The sequence below is a fragment of the Squalius cephalus genome (assembly GCF_949319135.1).
Source record: "Squalius cephalus genome assembly, chromosome: 21".
Classification (NCBI taxonomy): Eukaryota; Metazoa; Chordata; class Actinopteri; order Cypriniformes; family Leuciscidae; genus Squalius; species Squalius cephalus.
Window position 1 is genome coordinate 23897320 of NC_137142.1, and position 24769 is coordinate 23922088.

Sequence of the window (24769 nt, forward strand, 5' to 3'; positions counted from 1 at the left end):
AACCTCTTCCTTTAATCCTGCCACAGCACATGCAAACCACAACACAAACTTACATGCCAGCCAAAACCAGTCCTTGTCACACACCATTTACACATCCCTACTATGGATTCCTACTGTAGCAGTGTAATTTTAGTATTATTTCAATTTTACAAATATTATTTATATACTAACATTTTGAATGTGAATTTATTTTTATATTTCCAGTTTTCGTTTCTTTGTTATGTGCTTTTGTCATTTTTATATTTTTTCTATATTTCTATATGTTTTTTAAGTTTGAGTTTTTCATCTAATATTTATATTTTAATTTATTTCAGCTTTATTTCAAATAACAAAAAATATTTTTAATAGTTAACAATAACAGCACTGATTCATAGTCTATTAGAAGTCATTATAATTAAATTAAATGTATAATTAATATTTAGTCATATTAATATGTGGCTAGATTACATTTCTTCAAATAAATAATGAATGTATGTCAAAATAAATGTAATTTTCTTTTTCCAACCTGAGGATAAGGACCTCCCCAAGGTAACTTCCTCATTGTTAATAATCTTGAGAGGGGTTTTAATTGCCACTTTCACTTGACTTTGGATCTAATCTAATATGGATCCTCTTTGAGTGGATCACATCTTTAAAGCTAATGGGAAGCAGTGGTATGGACTGTAGGACAGAATAGGATATTGTCTGTTGAAAAGCCATTAGGCTCGAAATGAAATATAAAAAAAAAAAAAAAAAAAAAAGATCATTGATGTAATTCTTGTTGGCTAATACAACATGAACTAGGGAAATTATGTAGTCCTTTTTTATATTTATTAAGTTAAATTTCTCAGTGAGCTGGTGAATGAGCAGGATTCAAGCATGTTAGTCTGATGCATTATAAAGTTAAAAACCCATGAATTCGCTTGATGAAAGTAGTTTTCTTACCTATTTATTCATAAAGTTTGGGCAGTATGAGGAGATTGTCCATTTTTTCAAACAACTAATCGACTTGGGTGGGACATTATCATTCTAGAATCTGTCTAGAATTTCTTCCTGTGTAGTCCATTAAGGAGCTATTTCTACCCTACAAAATGTCTTTGGTTGGTGGAATGAAATATAGTCAGCTTGATTCAGGTATATTAAATAACATTTAGTTTTCATCCAGACAGGAATTAATGCACTCTGTGCAAGAATTGTACCTTAAATGGTAAAACAGCTTGTCACTAGGGCAGTGCCCTTAAAGGGACATATTTGTATACATGGATCCCTGAGCAGAAATAGTGTCTGGTCACCAGTGGTCATGTGACCTTGTAATCCACCTTCATGATGAAGGTGCTGTAACGCCTTGCATTTCTCAGGACAATGAGAGAATGTAATCTAATACTGGCTGCTCAGAACTCAGCGCTGTCGGGTCAATATGTACCCGTCACGTGGCAAAAATCGAGGCCCTGGGAGAACAGCATGATCATTACCGAACTAATTACTAACATGATGACAGAACAGTGTGAAATATCTCATCTATGCTCTCCCGAATCACTTTTGAAACCGTATCTTGAGCATGTTCATCAAACTTTGCGAAAGGAAACTTTCTCTCATTTGATCTTAGCACTAATTTAATAGAATTCATCAGTGGACAAAAAGGCCTTTTATGCTGAAAAGCTGGAGTGCAATGCTGCGCTATTTTAACTACATGCGTCTTGCAGCATTTACAGTCAATATGAAACCATTTCAATGGTTAATTCATTTCATTATGAAGGTCAGTTGTTTTTTGTTGTTTTCTATGTTCATAGTCATATTTGTGCTTATGTCTGTTAGTTGTCTTTTAAGTCTGTTTAGAGTTAAGTCTCCTTGTCTCTCTCTATATCTCTTGTTCAGTGTCCTGCCTGTAACAGAAGTCTTTGTGGTTGACCAAACTGATCATCTGACTGCGGTTAATGTGAGAGTGTGATGAAGCAACTGGCGTCTTAAGAGCTGCTTTGAGAAAGGAAAAATCCTATCTGTGATCATACCACATCCCTGCTGTGTAGAAAGGGAGAGGCTTGAACCAAAAGTACGAGTTTTTATTGCAGCTACAGCATGGTGCGAATGGCAGACCTTAGATTAAATTTTTTTTTTTTAAATGACAGTGTTTTCCTAGAGATCATGGTGACACTCCCATGTTTTCAAAGCTTAAATTTAGGACTAAAGGCTAGGTCTTCTTTAGACATGCAAATTTCATTAGTTCAGTGGAATTTTTTTTAAACTCCATTTCAAAATAATCAATGAAATTATTATAATCCATTTCATTATTCAAAATGTTAATAATTGTTGAATTAATTTAACATATACAGCTGTATGTTTGAAAAGATACTTGTTTAAATAAATGTAAATTTTATACTTGTACACAAATAGATTTGTAAGCCAGTAAGTAAATGCAGTAATAGAAACAGAACAAGTAGCTATTGGTGTGAAATGAAAAGAAAGTGTATTTTTATAGTTGCATTATATTTAAAACAAAGTAACTTTTTAAAAAGTCTCTCCGTCTCTCTCTCTCTCTCTCTCTCTCTCTCTCTCTCTCTCTCTCTCTCACACACACACACACACACACAATGCCTCCACAGGGCCTGTTTTGACTTTGAAATCTTTTGCAACAGCTTGTGTTGCCTAGCAATAAAATGTTTTTTCCTTCATTGAACTTGTGTCTAAAGAATTAGTTAAAAGGTGAGAACTGTGAGAAGACACTTTTTCTTTACACGTCTAAGTAGCTCTTCAAGCGCTACCAAATTTGCACAATAGTGCTAAATAACACATATTGAAAACTGTCACAAGCCTTGCTCAAATACCTGTGTATGTTATTGCCAACTGTACCAACAGCAAGAGACGCATGCAGCACAGGTCTCTTACTGTACCATCAGCGATTCCTCCTGACCACACAGGAGCTAATGCACTGCTAGTGAAGCCTTCCTCAGCACAACATATTCTGTATGTTATAGCCAAAGTCTCTCTCTGCCTACAGCTTGGGATCATTTATACACCATGCCATGAGTATTGAATTACTGACACTTCAAATGTACATTACTGGTAGCCAAGTAATGGCTCGTCAAACTGTGAGTCAGCATTGAAATCTGTAATATCAACACAATTTTCAATATAAAAAACCTCATCCATTGTCTCTGTTAACAATGACATAATTCTTATACATAGCCAAACATTCAAAAGTTTGAAGTTGGTAAGATTTTCAACAGTAATATTGTGAAATCGTTCTAATATGCTTATTTGGTGACATTTGGCTCATTTTGGTGACAAAATGATCAATTGAATTATTATATAATAATTCAATAATATTGCTAGGCAACACGCCCTACATGTTTTCTTGCTTGAAAAGCCATTACATTTGTAGACGTCACAATAGGGAGAAAAAGACGATCTTCCTTTTCATGCCAACTTTTAAATATTATATTCTTAAATATTATTTTTGTTAGCTGGATAGCTCTCTTGAATTTGTCCTAGGACCTAGGTTATCATGTGTGACATTATGGTTCCTTGGAAGGCATCTGTAAGATATGGAATGCCAAAGATGACTAAATAAATAAATAAATAAATATACGAATAAATGTAAAATAACAAAAATAAATGAGTATTTATATTTTTATTTCCTTATTCATGTATAATTGTATTTTCGTCCACATTTAGGTTTTTTTTTTCCATTTATTTATGCATTTATTTATTTCCACATTTATTTATGTATATATGTATTTATGTCTACATTTATGTCCACATTTCTTCCTCTGTATGCTAATGAGTGGGGCATGTTTTACCTCAGACATAGCGATCAAGCTCAGAGTGGCAGTGCTGAAGCTTTGAGGCCACAGCGACACCTTGTGGTGTGACCAAACAAAACGTAAGAGGTGTATGGTGTATTTGCAAGAAGTCGCACAGGGAATGAATGACTTAGAGAGTGGCAATATATCCAACATCTTATCACAGTTTAAGTAATTTAATATCACCATAACTGTATGTATGGCCTATCGTTACCATCCTTATTCCGGACATGGAACAAACTGTTCCAAATCCGGTCAGGATTACTAAAATGTCTTGGCACACATGAAGAGAAACACTTTGACATGGAAGCGCATTTGGAATTTGGCCCGAACCCAGAATACTCCCCCATCCCAGGTTTGGGATAGGACTAGTAGCCTAAGTGAGGAGATGGGGTGGTGGAGGAATGCTGGAAAACTGTCATAAAACAGCAGTAAAAACTGCTGTATATATACCTCCTGATGTTAATTGAGTTGACTGGATGAGCTCCTCCCATGACGATTAGATTAATTATCTGAACGCTTCTCCCGAACTTTGTTAATAAAATATCATTTGTTTCATCTGACTTCAAAAATGAAAAAGGTTTAATTGTTGTTTGTTAATCATTAAATTTAGGTGTATGTTTGATTATTCTATTTGAACTCTTTATTGAAATTATACTCGTTCATCCGGATTCCTATAACACTTAGAGTTTCGCACCGGCTGGGTATAGCGATTCTGGAAAAAGTAGCGATTCATTTTAGAAAAGTATCTATTCTTTTAGAAAAAGTATCGATTCATTTTTGGAAAAAGTAGCGATTCATTTTAGAAAAAAGTATCGATTCACTTTTAGAAAAAGTAGCGATTCATTTTAGAAAAAGTAACTATTCTTTTTAAGGAAAGTATCGATTCACTTTTGGAAAAAGTATCGATTCATTTTGAAAAAGCAGCGATTCATTTTATAAAAGTAGCGATTCACTTTTGTAAAAAGTATCGATTCACTTTTGTAAAAAGTAGCGATTCATTTTAGAAAAAGTAGCTATTCTTTTTAAGGAAAGTATCGATTCACTTTTGGAAAAAGTATCGATTCATTTTGAAAAAGCAGCGATTCATTTTATAAAAGTAGCTATTCTTTTTAAGTATCAATTCATTTTAGAAAAAGTATCGATTCACTTTTGTAAAAAGTAGCGATTCACTTTTGGAAAAAGTATCGATTCATTTTGAAAAAGTAGTGATTCTTTTTGAAAAAGTATCGATTCATTTTTCAAAAAGTAGCGATTCAACTTGGAAAAAGTAGTGATTCTTTTTGAAAAAGTATCGATTCATTTTTTCAAAAAGTAGCGATTCAACTTGGAAAAAGTAGTGATTAATTTTAGAAAAAGTAGCGATTCCCTTTTGGAAAAAGTAGTGATTCTTTTTGAAAAACTAGCGATTCACTTTTGAAAAAAGTAGCGATTCACTTTTGAAAAAGTAGCGATTCATTTTAAGGAAAGTATCGATTCACTTTTTGAAAAAGTAGCGATTCATTTTAGAAAAAGTAGCGATTCATTTTAAGGATTTCATTTTTGGAAAAGTAGCGATTCACTTTTGAAAAAGTAGCAATTCTTTTTTTAAAAAGTAGCGATTCATTTTAAGGATTTCATTTTTGGAAAAGTAGCGATTCACTTTTGAAAAAGTAGCGATTCGTTTTTGAAAAAGTAGCGATTAATTTTAGAAAAAGTAGCGATTCATTTTAAGGATTTCATTTTTGGAAAAGTAGCGATTCACTTTTGAAAAAGTAGCGATTCTTTTTTGAAAAAGTAGCGATTAATTTTAGAAAAAGTAGCGATTCATTTTAAGGATTTCATTTTTGGAAAAGTAGCGATTCACATTTGAAAAAGTAGCGATTCTTTTTTGGAAAAAGTAGCGATTCTTTTTTTGGAAAAGTAGCGATTCACTTTTGGAAAAAGTAGCGATTCATTTTGAAAAAGTAGCGAATCACTTTTGAAAAAGTAGCGATTCATTTTAGAAAAAGTAGCGAATCACTTTTGAAAAAGTAGCGATTCATTTTAGAAAAAGTAGCGATTCACTTTTGGAAAAAGTAGCGATTCTTTTTGGAAAAAGTAGCGATTCTTTTTGGAAAAAGTAGCGATTCATTTTAGAAAAAGTAGTGATTCATTTTAGAAAAAGTAGCTATTCTTTTTAGAAAAAGTAGTGATTCATTTTAGAAAAAGTAGCTATTCTTTTTAAGGAAAGTATCGATTCACTTTTGGAAAAAGTATCGATTCATTTTAGAAAAAGTATCGATTCCATATTAACTTGAAATACAAAATATATTTGTCTTAATGTCAGTAATCAACTGGGGAAGTTTCATGCTGATATCTATTAGTTTTTTTTTTTTTCCTATTCACCTGGGGTGTCTCCCCTTAAGGAAAGCAGTGATTCATTTTGGAAAAGTAGCGATTCTTTTTAGAATTTTTTTAATAAATGTGGGAAAAAATACAATTATACATAAGGAAATTAAAGTATAAATACATATTTTTGTCTTTTTACATTTTCATATATTTATTTATATAGTTAGGCTATTTATGTATTTATTTATTTATTATTATGTCATCTTTGGGGAATAGACTGCATAGTATAGCCTGAAACAGTCATTCATAACAGTAGGGTTAAGCAATATATAAATTGAAAATCTTGATGCTGTACCTGCTTTCACTTTTGAATTACAGCACCTACTGTAATTTACTGGTGACTCTAACTAAGCGTACTGCATGTATGTGTCCTGTTCATGTGCGTCACCTTAAAAAAAACTTGATCATAATAGTCATAGTCATCATAGTTTTTTTTTATTTATTTTTTATTTAGTTCAATTACAGACAAGTACAGTGCAAAAAAATACAAGGCATTGTTAAACAGTTTAGAGTGTATAAAACAAAGAATAACAACAACAACTGAAATATAAAATGAACATGTATGTAAAAAATAAACAAACTTATTATAATTTAAAATAACTTTTTTTATATTTAAAAAATGTAAATTATTCCTGTGATGGCAAAGCCAAATTTTCAGCATCATTACTCCAGTCTTCATTTTCACATGATCCTTCAGAAATCCTTGTAATATGCTGATTTAGTACTCAAGAAACATTTCTTCTTATTATTAATGTTGATAACAGTTATGTTGATAACAATATTTTTATGGAAACTGTGATACTTGTTTAATGATTCTTTGATTAATAGAAAGTTCAAATGAACAGCATTTATTTAAAATAGTCACTTTACTGTCACTTTTGATCAATTTAATATATTTTCAATTTTATAATTTGATAAAATAATTAATTTCTGTCAAAAAATATATAATCAAATAAATAACTAAATAAATAATTATGTGTATGGCACATGAGTTGTATGGATTGCTTTTATGGTGCTTTTGCATCTTTTTGGAAGCTTAAAAGCACATGAAAAACATTTTTTCCTTGTCTATTTCACAGAAGAAAGACTGAAACAGGTTTGGAACAAGAAAATGGTAAATGTAAATAATGACAGAATTTAAATGTTTCTATCGCTTCAAGTTCTTTGTAGTTGAATTAAATGTATTTTATTTTATTTTACATTATTTTTATATAAAAACCATTGCCTTTTTGTCTTCTAGTAATTCACTTAAAGTCTCTTTCCTGAGCTACTTAACTCGCAGTGGAGACAGAAGCAGCAAGAGGTGATAAGAACATAAAAATTCTGGTGACCAGCTTAAGAGAAATGGCCTGCTTTCTCTTTCACTCATACAGTCAAGTGTGTGTCCAGCACCTCTGAGCATGTAAAGCTGACGGGCCGCATTGTTCCAGGCTCAGCGACCTTTCCATGGGGAGTAAGCTGGATGTGGGTGGGGGGTTCATTTCCGAGGATTGTTGGAGGTCTTTGAAACTATTACGAGGAGGGAGAGGAAGAGAGAGGTGGGAGGAGTAGACTCTGAGGAGCGCCTGACAGGAGGCGGGAGGGAGAGGATCATTTTCGAGATGGGGGGCGGAGAGTTTCCATACGGCACCACCGAGTAACGGCTTCACAACATCTTGTTCTCCTGTGCTTTGTGCCAGTTCCTGAGCTTTTTGAGGAGCACACAGACATGGTGGTGCTGAGGTTGGCCGTGTTACTCCAGGGGCTGCTCCTCGCAGCACGATGTGAGGTCAGAGCCAGAGACCCGGAGGTAGAGGAGGAGGACGAGCTGAAGGACATGTCGGATGGTGGTGGATGGGACCATGGAGTTCCACTGGTAGGGTTTGGAGCACCTCATCATGGTGAAGGACTAAACAGGCAGAGCCCCGATGTCTATGGAGCGGTCCACCATCCTCTGGGTCATGGACACCAAGATCCCAGCCGTGGACATCTTTCTCCAGATGTGCCTGAGGTTACATCGGCTACAACTGAGACCAAGGGCTCTCTACCACACACTGGGTAAGTCTTGCTGTTTCTCATTCATTCGTCATGCTCCATTTGATTCAAACACATAATCATAACCGCATTGTACAAAAACACAGTCAATTCTTGAGGTTTTTGTGGAAAAGGGGGTCATCCACCAAGGTAATTCTGCCATAATCTGGCTCATTACATGCATGTCATAAAAAACGTACATGGTTTAAATGGTTTTAGAGCTCATTATTTATCCTGGAGAGCCACCCAGATTGAAGCAGAGCAAGCTTGTGTAGCAATGGCTGTAAAAACAAGGTGAAAGTTGGGTCCATCGCTTCCTCAAGTTTCTTATCTTCTCATCAAAGCAAATTTTTGTAACGATGTCTTTAATATAACATTCGATCAATTCAATACATCTTTGCTAAAAAAAAAAAAAAAGCCTGACCCCAAACTTTTAAATGGTTGTGTATATGGTACGTGAAGTTGGAGCAGAGAAGCTTGTGAATGGCTGTAAAAACATAGTAAAGTTGGGTTCCTCTCCATCACTTCCTCAAGTTTCTTATCTTCCCCATCTCTGTTATAATCACGTTTGTGTAAAACTAAACAGGAAAAGTATTTCAGCAAACATTTGGAAGTACCTCTGTTGCTAAGGAAATTCTGTTTCTAAATGTCTCCTCTGACCCCACATCTCCTTAAAGTGTCAAGAGTGCCCATATGTTTTCTCTTAACTCTGGCTAATCCATAGTAATTCAGCCTAATTACCTGGAACACATAGAATGTTTCCTGCGCTTTGAGATCTGCCTCAGTTTAATCTTTGCAGAAGACCTGGGTCGCTCTTCACCTCAACCCGAATACATACAGTAGACCCCAAATTGTTCAGCAGTAGGATTGAGTCTCTGATAGCACCCTCCCTACTGTGTTTTTATTTAACATGTTGTGATTAAAGGAAGAACATCTGGTTTGGGTCTGATTAATGGTACAAAGGGGTCTGGCCTGTTCTGAATTGAACTCTTCAACTAAATGTGATTTGAGGTAGCAAATATTGTAGAGTAATTTATCAATTACACAATTGTAAAAAAAGGAATTTAAGGAATGAAACTCAAAGAATTTTTAATGAAATTTTCAGAATTAAGTAACAATAAACGTCATCAGACACATGGGGTACTTACAAAAACATTAGATGATATTAATAATCAATTACTTAAATGCCACATGCAGGATTTTATATTTTTCATTTTATATAAATTCTGTAGGTGTAGTTTTTAATAAAATATTAACAATAAACATCATAAACATGGGGTATTTACAGAAACAGATGATATCAATAATCATTTGCAATTGAAATGCCAGCTACAGAAAATGTTCATTATATTTGCATGAAATCATTTTAAATAGCAGAAAATAATTTCCCATGCTATAATTTAATGTCAATATTTGTTCTTACTAAGTGGATTTATTGTGTTATGGTAACATTTATATTTAGATCTAAAGCCTACATTAGGGTAAACATTAAAGGCTTGTTAAATAACAGGTGGTCATTTGGGGAGGTGTGAGTCTGTGGATGTCTTGGCATGCATGGGCAGCTCTGAGACAAAAACAGAGTGTGATGCCCAGGTGCAGAGAACTGGAGTGAGCTGGAGTGCTTATGGACAGGAAAGATGACATTTTGTACTTTTGTAGAAAATTAAATTAAAATTGACGGAAATCATTTAAATAGAAATTTCACTTCACAAAGTCAAGCTTTCTGAACAGAAACAGCTGTTGGAATATCACAACAATTCAAATGTCAAAACACATGACATGTTCTCGTGAAATTAAACCTTGTTTTACAAAAGTCAAATAATCAAGACACTTGTCATTAAAATCCCCTGTATTCATTTGATCGTGGATGTTTTGACCTGACACTCCGGTGTATTTCTGTCCATACCTGTGTATGCGGTTTCTATATTTCACATCCTCTCACACACTCTTCATTCTCTGTTGTGGTCTGAGTTAATCTGCTTTCATCCTGTGTCCGTCTCAGGAAGCTGCTCTAGCTTACGATCTGGCGCTAAAAAAGTTTTGCATGCAGTTTATTTCTTGGGTCTCAACCAATCTCAACAGAGGTCCTGTCCATCGAAAGCCTTGTTTCCTTTTGTGCTCAAATCAATATAAACTCACCACTTCACTAGCTTATAATGGACTTTATTTCTTGGACTAGAATCAAAAGCATGACATGGATGGGGAGAGTTTTATCTATTGCAGCTGTTGTACAACACTGAGAGGCAATGAGAAGCCTGTATAGAGGATCCAAAGTCAAACAAAACCCTCCATTCAATTTCAGCCTTAATATTTCAGCTCTGTATACAGTGGGATGAACGTCTGCTGATAAAAACACCAAAGCAACTTTTCAAAGCTCTTTGATTTGTAACAGGCCAGTATACACATTGTAATATGTTATATTTTGGGATGTTCACTGTTCACAAGAAAAAATAGACTTCATTAAAGATACACTGCAATACTACAATTTTGAGGTCAGTAAAAACATTTATAGTGTGACAAAAGATTTCTATTTCAAATAAATGCTGTTTTTAACTTTCATTCATCAAAGAATTATGAATAAAAATATCATGGTTTCCACTGAAACAGCAGCAGCACTGTTTTCAACATCATAGGAATAAATAACATTTTAAAATATATTCAAATAAAAAAAATTGTGTTACTCATTTGTTACGCAAAGTGACGTAGTTGCACGTTACTACATGTACTTAATAACAGTAAATTATGCATAATAAGTAGCTAACCCTAAACCAACCCCTAACCCCAGTACTTAATATTACTCAGTACTTATTTGAGTAAGTAAAATGTAACGTCACCTTAAAATAAAGTGTAACCCTATTCAAGAAACGTTATATCATCTCATTTTGATGAAATGTAAGCATTACATGCAGTTATTTTTAAAGATTTTTTACATTTACATTATTAATTTTAATTTCAATATTATTTTTAATAATTATCATTTCACAATTACCATTCTTACTGTTTTTTTCATCAAATAAATGCAGCCTTAGTGAGCATAAGAGACTTCTTTTAAAAACATCTTAGTAGTTTACGTTCTCTAAAAATAAGTGACATCTTGTTCAGTTTGGCTTCTTAAATAAATATATCTTATCTTAAGGATGTTTAAGATAGACAAAAACAATACTGATTAAGAAAATAATTTTTTTGCAGTACACTCTCTGGAAATTCACATGACCAGTGGAAACTATGAAACGAAGGGGCTTAAGGTTAGAGGTTGTGTCAGTCTGACATGCATGGAAGTCCGTGGGTATCTTCATTGTGTAAGGATCCCAGGATGAGGGAAGTTTGCAGGAGGGAGAGAGCATCAGATGCTTCCTTCCTGTGAGGGGACACTAAACGGCAGAAAGCAGGAAGAAAAGCAATATGCTTACAGAGATGTCCATCCATAGCACTATATGTCCGGAAGTAACACAAGTCTGATTTACACAGCATATACAATACAATGCTTGATATAGTGAAATGATATAGTGAAATTGTAGTTCACTGGAGACATAATGTGTGTACTGTGTATCCAACTAAAACTGGACTGGATTGTCTTTTTTGAATCAAGGGTGCCAGTATGCCGTTCTAGATCATTGCAGCCCAATTTAGCCCCTTCTTAGGGTTATAGAAGATAACGTAAGCCCAAGATGTAGGCAGACGTGAAGGAAGCCTGTTGTGCCCCATCCTTTAATCCTTTAATCCCAGTCTGCCCCAGAATGAAGCAAAATCACAGGCTTGTAAACTATAATGATTCACATGCTTTACATGTAACTTGTCTTGAGACCTTTAATCCCTTTACCTTCAGATCCTATTAATCAATGATCACATTACAGGCAGCTTAGTGATCAAGACAAATATAATGTCAGAGGAATGACCAAGTAATGCTTGTGGTAACTCAAAAAGACAACAACAGAGACAAATGCCTTTACAACTGAAAAACAAGTCCCTTCTGTTTGACATTTTCAGTTTGTGTGCATTACCAGAGAAGTGATTGTGTTGCACAAGAATGACCACATGTTTTGACACGTTGTATACTGAAAATGTGAGTTGTTGTTTTTTTTTGTCACGGTTTATTCTATTTGGAAACAAGCAATAAAGCTGTTTATTTACGACTAACTGTGGCATGTATGGTATACAGTTGTATTTGGTTTCCAGCTTAGGCCTTGTGTAAAGCTCTCTAGGATAAGTCATGCTGTAAGTTTCATGGTCTAAAATGCAGTATTACTAATCGTCCATAAACAGTGCTGTTACTTGTTTCTCTCTGTAACCATTGGAAGAACCAATAGTGTTGGAACAATTGTTTTTGTTATGTTTTGGCTTATAACCAAAGTGCAACTTTGCTTAACTGATTCATTTGGCTTTGTTGCATGTCATGCCCTGTGGGTTTAAAACCATACGATATGTTACACAAATCAAGAACTCAGCCTGGCGTATTCCCAGTCATTTAGTCATCAAAATTCCCGATTCCGATCCCATTGACCTGATCTGCCCTACATTCACGTTTGATTAATGGAGAGACAAATGCAGAGTTTCTCATTCTGAAACTCATACCGAGCGCATTAACCATTGACCAAAGACTGAACAATTACACCCCAAACAATTCACAACTCGGCAGTGGATGTGAGGGATTTGGCTGGGAGGTTTTGACCCGTCTTACTTGTAGACTATGAATCATACATCAAGAGGATTGAGCAAGTTAAAACAACCAATAGCAGGCCGATGTTCCTTCTCAAAGGACCATTTCCAAATACATCTGCCCACAAAGCCTTATCTGTCCAGCCTTTAACTTCAACAAACCTATGATCTCTGGTCGTTGTTAATGGTGTGCTCGTAATCAGTAACAAAGACTCATGTCAAAGATTAGCTCTAATGATGTAAAATAACTGCAGCCCATCATCATCAGCTCTGCCGTGACCTCAGAAATAGGACCTCACAGCTGAACCCAATGAAATATCAGCTCTCTGTTTTGTCTTTCTGGTCAGTCACCTTCAGGCAGTGTACGTAACCAACCCTTCTAAACCCGTGTGACATGGTATATGGACCTTCTCTAAGCTTTGTGTAAAGCAGTGACCATTCTGTTTTTATGTATCTCCTAATGGAGATCCTAATTAGTGTACAGCAGCAGGAACAGGGTGTTTGGACTTACCCAGGTCAGAAGCTCTATTATTTACAGCATCGTAAGTCAATGGAGAACTTTCCATCTCCCTTACTGCCAATCAGATCAAGGATGCCATGTTCTTAGCACTATTAACAATGAGTCATGGCCGTTGGCTCCCAGACACCTATTCTTTGGTTCCTGGTTTGAAAGGAAGCAACTGTGTGCCTAAAAAAGTTGGATATGGTGGACATAATGTGTTGATATTATTACAAACAAAGCATGTTTTGCTTCCAGTAAAAAAGAAATACAAAGTTAGGCTTTTCACATTTCGCTTATCTCTGGGTTAGTGTCTTTTTAAACGGATAGTTCAGATTCGTTCTGATTGGATGAGTTGTGTGCATTACAGTGTAATATTAATGCACCAAGATGTTTCACCCTGTACCTAATGCCGCCTTTCCTCTGTTTTTGACGCTCACATACAATTGTTGCGTTTCACCCCCTTGCGACAGTCGCACAGAACTTTCAGGTTAGTTTTGAAGCAGGCATCACACTGCATATTAACCATGGTAAAATGAATGAATAATGATTGTATGAATGTATCCACAAGTAAAAACAAAAACACAAAAATGAGTCATACCCGCCCAATGTCCATTTAGGGAAATTATGTTTAAATATGAACATAATATGGAAATATGGATATTAATGGAAGAATACGGATAATTTTGACATTGTTCTTCTCTAATCTCATAGTTTTGATTAGAATGTAATATTTCTGTCTGGAGGTCGCATATGGTCTTGCTGCAAAAGTTCAAATATTTCAAGCAACACATCCGAAGCTGAAATTGCATCCAAAAATTCTGCATACACGTATGATCTGAACTCCCCTCAGCTCCCGTTCTACTTTCCATTGAAAATGAATGTTGGCAAATATTTGTCAGAGATAGTGGAAAGGTGGCATAAGAATACCCTTGACCTGTGGTAAAGTCAATGTCACATCTCATGGCTTATTTATTTATCTTTATTTCACTCTGGGTTAAGCAATGTATTATAATTTTGAATGGAGGTTAGCACTTTTGGTTACACTTTATTTTAAGGTATCATTGTTACAGTGTAATTATATATTTAAGTACTGAGTAATATTAATTAACAACATGTACTTACTATAGGGTTAGGGTCGGATTAGGATTTGGTTGAGGGTTAGTTGCATGTAATTATGCATCATTTACTGTTATTAATATGGTAAGTACATGTAACATACTGCACTTGTGTGTGCCTCATTAAATATCAATGTGCTTTGTATTGTTTAAATGCTGAGGGAAACTCTCACAAATGACCCCTGGGTAAACTATTTATATTGTGAATTGCTTACTTGATGTATAGTGCTGGTGCAGGAACCTCAGAGTATTTACTCTTAATGTTGCTGTAAACTGCATTTATTCCAAGAACTTTGAGGAAAACATCCGGCCATTTATTCATCAAACTAATTTGAGATTACCATGGATGCAATCCAAGAAATACATTACAGGGCTTCATGTGTCATTTGAAGGTTGAGATTTCCCCATAGATAATGAAATATCTTTAGGCTTGACCCTGAGAACTAGGAGAAAAGGTTCAGCTTAACACAAGGCCACAAAATTAACTGTATTACTGCTGAGTGTGTTAGTACAATGAACCTCTGGCCTTGACCGAACTGGATACTTCCGATGTTTTCTAACTACAGAATATATAAATTAGATTGTGTGGCTGACATTCAGTTTCCCTTCCAGGAATTGGTGTGCGTTTGTTCAAAAGCGTGCTGTTACTGTGGCAGTATCCTGTGGAACTGAGAAGTACACTATCAAGTCCCAGAGTCCCTGTCCTAACGGCACCCCAGACTGCCTGCTAGTCATGTAAGTCAATTATATATCTTAAATGTGAAGTGTATAGTTTATGCGTTGCTAGAGGCATCAAACAGAACTGCAAAAATTAGGACTGTTTTCAAACACTCAGCTCAGTTGCTATAGAGTGGGACGGATTAACGCACAGGCCTTCTGGGCAAGTCAGTCAGGTTCCAGTAGTACAAATTCCATTCATTTTCTCCATACAAGTTTAATTGATTTTGAACAATGACTTAAAACCTTTTAAAAACAGACCTGTGAGCTATGAGGTTGTCAATCGATGGTATATGTTATTAAAGCTATATGTTATCAGACCGCATTACTTCAACTTACTTCTTAAATAATTACGCACAACAATGGAAAACTACATTGATGGAAAACTATATTAATTCTGCAGAGAAATCACCACCAATCAAAGGACACGTTAGTGCCTGCCCACTCCCATAAAGCACTGAGTTAAATTCAGTTTCCTAATGATCTCAAACTGCTTAAAGGGGACATATCATGCTAAATCCACTTTTTTCCATGTTAAAGGGGACATATCATGCTAAATCCAATTTTTTAGCCCTTAAATGCATTTTGTTGTATATTTGGAGTGTTTAGAAGTACAGAAAAGTTGAAATTATTCTCTTCAGGTGCTTCGTTGATATCTTTATATTCTGTTTTGGCCTTATTTTTCAACCTGTTCAGATTTTTCTGTTATCTATGACGTTTTGTGAACTATTACGTCACAGTATTTGCAGCGGAACTGCCAAATAAGGACATTGACTTCCGGCCCAACACTTCGAGCAATCCGCCATTTTTATTTCTCGCTGCAATTTTGTAGTCCAAGCTAAAAGATGCAGAAGTTACGAGAGGGTAAGTTAAAATGTTCGGTTGTTGGATGTGGTAACCCACACGCTTCATTACACCGTCTAATGTAGATGAACTGCCACGCTTGTGACAGGGCGCATGTTTAACTGAAAGAACGAGCAGAGAGAGAGACCCGGTCGCGCGCGCGCACTCTCTTTCTCTTCGGAGCCAGGCGAAAATGTAAACAAGACACCGTCTCCAAACTATACGCTGTCTTGCTCTCTCTCCCTCGCACATATTAAACAAAATAAATCGACACGGTGGTAAAAGGTCGGAAGACCAAAGTTTCATGTGTAAATACAGTAACACACCATTGCGATACATCCATATGAAGACGTTGTTCTGCAGGTTCGTCGTCTTCATTTTCATCTCGCTCCGGCTCCGACTCTGGCTCGAACATGTAAGGCTGGCTGGACAAGTCTTCCGTTGTTGCCATTTTGTTAATAACGTGTGAATAAAAAGTTTCTGTGCCGTTAGATAATCATATCTCTGCTATCAAACTACGAAAATGGCTGAACGAGGTGGAGTTGAACCGAGTGTCACCTCTGCATCCTGGAGAGGGGGCGGGGTATGAAGTGTCTCAATTGTATTTAAAGAGACCGCACCAAAACGAGTTGCTCTCAGACGCACATCAGAAAAGGGGTAGAAAAGGGGCCTGTGGAGCTATAATAATGAGGAATTCAGACCCAAGCATTGCAGTTCCGCTTTATATAGACTACAAATGTATGATTTATATGTAAAAAGGAACGATTTAAAAGCATGATATGTCTCCTTTAAATATTTGTATATACATGCATATTTTGTAATTAATATAAAGTATATTGTGTAGTTAGAGTAGAAAAGGTATTTTCTTATACCTTATAACCTAATCTGCAAAGTGCGTAGCTTGACTTAATCAAATCCCTTAATTTGTATGCAGGTACAAGCTGTCCACTCGGCCAGTGTACAGAGAGATGCAGAAAATCTTCACTGCACTGCTGTGGCGATGCTGCCCTGGGCATGCTGGGAAAAACTGTGAGGAGACAGGTACTGATGAGCTTTACGCAACAATCTGACACAACAGGGCTTAAGGTGATGCTGAAACCAACAATAAGAGGTTCTTGCAATATCATGCCTGACTTGCTTCATAAATTGGTTTACTTCTACACAATAGTGTCTTCATTTCCAAAAGTTTTGATATGGTCTTTCTCCTCTTTTGTATAAATATAACAACATTAGAGATTTGAATGCACTGCTTGGCCAAAAGTTCTGAATGCGAACATCCCGCTTCTAACGAACGGGTTTGTCTCTTTCGTTTGTAAATTGCTGTAAATTGGACCAGATTGTCTTAATTGGAAGTAAAACGGCTTGTGTAAAAGATGCTGTCCACGGGTGAGGTGCTATATGTTCTTGAAAACATAAAAATATATATTATTCTCTGTTTTTTCTGTGCTCTATGTCAGTCACAGAAGGCCAAATCTCTGAGCCTGAGTCTCAAGACCCCACCATGGCAGGCAGACCATATCCGGGAGGACATGAAACGACAGACAGACGTATGTGATGCAAAAACTTTTTAAGCTTTAAAATAAGTTAAAGATCTAAATTTTTGGAATCTGTAATTGAATAGTCTCTAATACAGCATGTAATACGTCACTGGATGCCGACTGGTTAATACAGCATTCTAGCCGAGCATAACTCTATACCTGTGACAGACTGACACTGGCCTGGCCGCTGAAACAAACTGAGGAAATGACAAAAGTGTGTTTGTGCAAATATTGGCTGGCTACGGGAATGTTATTGCCCCACATGGGAGGACGGAAAAGGGCGTATGAGTATTCTGAAGGCAAGGGGCGAGCCCACACAGTGTTAACGTGTGTGACCACGCTTCAGTCCGAGCATGGACAAAACAAAAACGTTCTTGGGTAAATACACACATGCACTGGAGCGCACTAGAATAATAACACATTTCAGAGAAGGCCATCAAATCCACAGCTCTAAAAATAATCCTTTGAGGTGCTTGTTGGGACACAAACAAAGGCTTTGGACACAAACTTGGAAATTCCCACGCCGCTGATTAATCTGATAATAAGCAGACAAACTAATGACCTTCCTGAGATTCAAATACACAGGCCAAAGTGCACAGGTTGCATTCATGCAGTGAATAACAAAATAACAAAGGTACCATCAATCGATACAGTTCCAAAACGCCACATAACATTTGGTTCTTTTTTTCTTCTCTCTCCTAAGGATATAACAAACTAACTCAAGAGAACAGAGAGCAGAATGATTTCCAAATGTTTGGCAGTCCACTGTATGAAGCTCAACAACCTGATGTAGAGAATCAAACTGCAACGGAGCCCATCGATGATTATGAGCCCAGCCCTCATTCTGACCATGAGCACCAGAACAGTCACCACTTTGGGAGGAGAGGTATGTTAAACTTTACATCCAATATACCTCGCAGATGTGTACAAACTGTGGTGATTTAAGAAAATACCGTTTGATTCAACAGTTCTGCATGCTTTGACCATCTAAAAATGACTAATTAGTGTTTTGCCTCCAAATGACAGCTGCCACTTAATGTTTAAGCTCATTGTTTTTACTTAGGTCTGTGGTTAAGCACAAGCTTGAGATTTTATTCTCACAAGCTCACTTTTATTCTACAGCGAAAAATATATCAGTGATACCCCACTTGTGTTTTAACCATAGACTGTAAAAAATATGGACAAAGAACGGTTTTGAGGCCGTTTATGGGGGGTATGGTCGGCACCATCTTGGGAAATCCTAATGTTCAGAAAGGATACAGAGGTGGTATGATGTGTTGTGTCAGATCATGGCCGAGACGTCAAATTTCAGGAATTCCACTCGGCGCAGCCTATGCTCGTTATCAAGCTGTCAATCAAAGTTAACCACGCCCTTATTTGTCATACATTTTATATTTAAATACGATCTAAACTTTTTTTTTACGAATTAGAAAAAAATTCACCCCCCTCACAGTTGTCAGGCACCCGGAACCTATCGAAAAATACAATAAAAGTCCATGGGACCAACCTGTAAAAACATGAATTTATGCTGTGAAAACGGACATTTTAACATGGGGGTCTATGGACATTTGCTCCCTTTTGGGACCTGCCCCTAGCGGATTTTCGATGTATTGCAGTTTTTCGCACTTCCGGGTAGGCTTCATTTTTCAGATTAGAATGTTGCCGCTTGGTTTTAACGTGGAAAAAGGCAGTTGCTAACAAGTGTCTAAATGGGACTCCAGAGGTCAACACGGCAAAAAGAAAAACTCATTATTAGTCCGCTTTTACTCCCTCGTGTGTTTATACCCGCACACTATTCTAACTTCAACGTTCCAACTTGTGGATTTTAAATTAAGATCGAAAAGTGGAGTTTATTTATAGTCTAACTTTCGCTTTTTTACTTCTGGCGATTGCGTTTGAGTTTCACGAGTCATAAAAAGTTGTGTCTATCGTGAAGAGTACCTTGATGTACAAAACATGTAAGAATCAGAAACTTTTGTTGGTCACGGAAAGTCAATGAAAAAATCCTACTGGGTTTTTGTCGCGGGAACCAGGGTGATGCTAACTTTCGAGTCAGCCTACAAAAATATGTAATTCCTGTAGTACTCTATTCTCTCTTAGGTCTCTCTTCGCACTCTCCTGTAGATACAAACATTACTGAAAACAGAACATGTGTGTTATCCATACCAAAATGGCTACTAGACACTTCCTTTGCTTGTAATATGCATTGTTAGTGTTATTATGGGGATATTATTCTGTCTGTCTTGTCAAGTACCGGTCTCACTTATATCCTGCTATGCAGAACAGAACAGAAATAATGCTGCAGACGGGGAAAACCTCCATTCTTCTTCTATAACAGCTCCTCACCATCTCTTCACATTACAAGTTCCTCCACAGGATATCCTCTCTTTCCCTGGGAAAAAGGCTCCCATACATTGTATAGTTGTGAGAGTGATGTAATGGTCTATGGAAATGACACAGTGATTCAAATATAGATTGAATCCAGCCACTCACATCACTAAGAAAACTGCAGCGTTATTGATGTAAAGACTCATTTGTCACATACATAACGCTTGAGAGCCTCTTTTAAAAGTTTATTCTCTTCCAAAATAAAGACAAAAGGAGGAAGAAAAAAAAAAGTTTGAAGTTTGAATGGAGAATTTTCCCCTTGTTACTCTGTTGTTCTGAGTAGGAGTAGAGCTTTTGTGTCTGTGTGAAGTGTGGTTCAAATAGTGAAAAACAATGTTGTCAAGGTAATAAAACATGACTCAATCATATATCCTAGACTTTACAGCATGAGAAAAAAGCAGCAGGAGCATAAATTCTGAAGCTTTTCCAGACAGTGTTTTGACAGCATGTGAATAAAAAGAACAAAAACAGTACATGACCTCTATGTCAGGTTCCCAGCAGGGAACTTATACATGTAGAGATCTCTTCTTGCTTAAAACTCTTCCCTAACTCACGATCAAAATATACCACACATACTTTATTTCAACGTAGGGGATGTAAAAGACCCTGGGCTGTTCACTGGTCAATTAAAGGTTCAAAGTTCAGATGAATGACCCAACCTGAACTGGAAATTGAGATATAAATCTTTCCGAGATGACATCGATGTTTCCTTTTGAGCAGCAAAGAAAGAAAAAAAAAAACTGAACAAACAGCATCACAGCGAAAAATATTATCCAAGAATGTCAATAGAATCAAATTTCTATTTTTGGCAATGTGGTTATTATCCTCCAAAACATTATTGTTTCTGGGATTCCCCTCATTGTAAGTTGCTTAGAAAGTTCATAGAAAATAATGAGAACATCTATTTTAAGATTCTCCCTAAACAAGGCCAATTCAAAGTTCACAGGCCTCATTTATAAAATGTGCGTATGTACAGAACAGTTATCAAAACAGTCTTTGATGTGGAAACGTGCTTAGAGCCACATCATTGTCTAAGCAGAAGTAAGCACTTTTCCTTGTGGTAGAGTCGGAGTATTGCAGGTATTTGGAAATCTAAGCAATTCTTGACTTTCGTCGTTCTCAAGTAAAGGATTTAGATGTTGACTGGTGCTCTGTTATGACATTAATTTGGGGGCGTTTACAAGGCTGGGATCTGAAAGCATTCAGCTGTGCACAATTTCAAGATCATTTGCGATTTATAAATTTTACATCTGAAAGAGGCGTACGCACGTTTTCTCTGCGTACGTTCGTTCTCTGAATCACACGTACGCACATATGAGAAATGATCGTAAGATCAAATGTAGTACGGTTTCTATGCAACATTTTATAAATGAGCCCCCACATGTCTAGCAGATGTCTGTCCATCTTTTTTCAGACCCTTATGCTGTAAATGAAGGCGTTCCTCACCCTGAATCATCTTACGCTCACTACGAGCTCCTGCCGATCTTGAAAGAAGCTGTGATGTCTCAGCTGCAGCCTGTGTTGGAGAATTTCAATCTAACCCTGGAACGGCTCTTTCAGGAGGTGCAAGGTTTGCAGCGGGACATGGCCCAACTCCGACATGATCAGGGGCAGGGAAGGGTCGAGGAGCCTCTAGAGGTTGGTGGTGAGGAGCACAATCTACAGGAGGCTGTTGAGGATAAGGTGAGGGAGAGTTTACAGAAACTGGAGGAGGTAAAAGCTCAGTTTCACAACCATCGCCATGAAGTAGAAGCGAGGCTCCATGCGCAGCAAACCATGATGCACTACAACCTGACAAATTTCAAGATGGACATAGACGTCAAAATCAAACGTCACCAAAAGATGTTGCAGGTCAGAATTTTTACTCAACCTCAAACAACCTCAGATGATTTTTGTGCATGCATAACATTGTACTGAATGTGTATATCTTGCTCTAGGTAAATCTCCAGTCTCTGAACACATCAATGTCTGAAGTGATACAGGAGCAAGAGAGGCTGGACGAGGAATTTCAGAAGATTCGGCCTGAAAATAAGGTCGATTCCACACAGAGTCAGTCTCATGATAGCTCAGCTGTATGGGAGGCCATCACGCGTCTGGACAACAAAGTCATCAACAACACAGTTATACTTAGTACCTTGATTGAAGGCCACGAACAAGTGACTGCAAACATCAAGGACCTCCAGGATAATTGGTCAGATCTGGACAACAAAATAGTCCAGACTGGCCGTAACAGCCAGATTCAGTTTATGGAGACTGGTTTGGAGGTGGAAGCAGCGAAGGTAGTAGTACTTGACCGTATTAATGAGCTGAGCAGCAACATCAGTGTTCTCCAGAGTGCCCTGCAGGAGATGGAAACCGATGTTGATTATCTTTATACAGAGTATTATAAGAATATAAGTTCAGCAAGTGGGGAATGTGACTGTATCGCTCTTGGAGTATCTGTGACCCATTTGGAACAAAGTGTAGCTAATGTGATGGAGATAGCGAATGAAAACAAGCTGGCCCGGGAGCGTGAGACACAGGAGATGTTGGACAATCAGGACAATGGTGCTTGGGTTCCATCCGTGGAAGATCTCAAACAAGGGTTATTGAATGTGCAGCGTTCCCTTGCTTTTGAGCAGGAAAAGAGCAGAATGTTACAGCACAATGTGACCCAGCTCCAGGCCTCTTTCCAGGACAACAAGCAGGACATTGAAACACTCCAGGAGCTGGACAGGGCCAAGGTCGAGAAGATTGAGCACCTACATAGCATTTTTAACACCTTGCTTCAGGATGCCGTTCGTCACTCTGAGGTGCTAGAGATTTTGCTTGGGGAAGAGGTGCTGGAGTTCATGGAGTGGTCTGATCACGACAAGAGACGTTACTCTATACCAGAATTGAGGGAAAGCATTAGAACTATGCAAGAGCAGATCAATGGACACAGCATCAGCTTTTCCTCAATGGTGAACTCTGCTACCCCTCAGGTGACAGCAGCAGATGAGCCCTCTGTGCTTGCAGACTGGGCCTCGGGGGGCGTCAAAAGGAGACGTGGGGATGAGAAATTTGACCTGTCCGAGGAACAGCCGGAGTACTCTGATGATGACTTCTGGACTTTAGAGAAAACGGTAAATGAGCTTGAAGCTCACATCAAACGGCTTGAGGAATATCGTTGTCCTTCTTGCTGCAACTGCAATAAAACTGCTGCCGCTGGTGGTGTGGAGGTGGAACTGCAGGCCGAGGTGGATACTTTGCGTAAGGACCTAGAGACCCACCTTGGAGTTTTTAACGGCATTTTCAGTAACACAGAGGGACTTGCTGACTCTGAGGTGTCGGTGGATTTGGATAAATTGTCAGCTTTGATTAAGAGAAAGGAAGCAAATCAACAAAACAAGAAACAAAAGAAGAGAGCAGACAGGGGGGACCGAGTGAATTTCCGCAGCAAGAGAGATGCATCACTGGAGTATACAGGTAAGAAAATGATATTTAAACATAGTATCTTTAAAACTATTCAAACTCTTAATAATTTCTCTTCTTTTTCATGAATTACATTTTTTTCCTGCAAATGTCACCTCAGGGGTTACTCTGTTAAAGCACTGCACTTTATGACAAAAAAAAAAAACAAGTTATCATGGCCACAAATTAAGATTTGGTTAAATCGTAGCCACTATTTAATGTTTATTCATATTGAATCTAGACTAGAGTACAGGCTAGTTGGTTTCATTTGTATGACAAGAGCACCCCCAGTGAAAGTAATTTGTAATTGCACTATCATGTCCCCTTTTTCCTACCTCTCAGCATTCATATTTTAATACCTTACCATTATATTATTCCAAACAGTGCTTCGTCAACTCCCAGATAGACCAATTATGTTCCTGGCCAGCAGTACAGAAGGTACTAACGGATCTGGCACAATCCTTTTTGAAAGCGTGGCCCTAAATCATGGACAGTTATACTCACCAAAAACAGGCATATTCCTTGCTCCTACTTCTGGTGCCTATCTCTTTGTGGTGACACTGGACTTTGGACCAGGCCCTGCTCTGGCTCAATTAAAGAGAGGTGGAGTGGTAGCTGCCTCCTTACGGCAGAACCCCAGGAAGTTGGGTGCACCTGCAACACGTGTCTGTATCCTGCAGATGGACCAAGGAGAGGAACTCCGTCTTGACCTGGTACAGGGAACCATAGAGCGCAACAACCCACAAGATAACACATTTGCTGGCCTACTAATGCTGCAGACCACCTGAGAACATGCAACACTCTAAAGGTGCAAAAAGACTGAAAAAAACAACTTATTTTAGTTGCACTGCCCACCATTTAAATTTTTCTTTCAAGATCTGATAGACTTAAACAACAGCTCATGTTGTTATTAATAGGGGCAGGTTATTGAGATATTGAGCACTGTTTGCAAGTAGTAAGATTTAGATGATGTGGCCCTGTTTGGTGGAGTATCAAGAACTCTTACATTTGGCTTCAATGTGACAACTACATTATATTCCTTACATACTATGTGCCCTAAATAGATTCCAAGATATTGTACATTTTCTGTAAAATATAAGACACATCAAAACCACAGAAAAAAATGGTGTACTAAAATTATATTTTTTAAAAGATTACATGGACAAATATTATACATAGTATGAGGCCTACTTATAAGGCACCCTTTCAACATGTGGTTAAATAAAACAAAAACATTTTTACAAATTAGACACTAAAGATTTTTTAATATATTACACAGAGGTGGGCTGGGTGATACTATGGTAAAGCACATTGACATATCTACAGGCATATATGCAGTATGGTAAAACTCATGTCCTATCAACATACTTCATAGCTCTGATTATGGTGAGAAGGTGTATTGTCGGTTTTCGGGTA

The 24769-nt window shown here is 37.2% G+C and overlaps 1 protein-coding gene across 2 annotated transcripts; it reads left to right on the forward strand.

The window, feature by feature from the left end:
• Positions 1-7555: 7555 nt before the first annotated feature.
• On the forward strand, positions 7556-24739 carry mmrn2a (multimerin 2a). 2 transcript variants are annotated; one of them, XM_079854712.1, is made up of 8 exons: positions 7556-8186; positions 15048-15170; positions 16930-17036; positions 17453-17542; positions 18237-18419; positions 21336-21772; positions 21859-23368; positions 23738-24739. In XM_079854712.1, the coding sequence occupies exons 1-8, from the start codon at positions 7858-7860 to the stop codon at positions 24139-24141; spliced, it is 3183 nt and encodes a 1060-aa protein (XP_079710838.1). In that variant the 5' UTR covers positions 7556-7857; the 3' UTR covers positions 24142-24739. The 2 variants fall into 2 exon arrangements, with proteins under 2 accessions (XP_079710838.1, XP_079710839.1); XM_079854713.1 differs by having other exon boundaries at positions 7743-8186; positions 17459-17542.
• Positions 24740-24769: the final 30 nt, after the last annotated feature.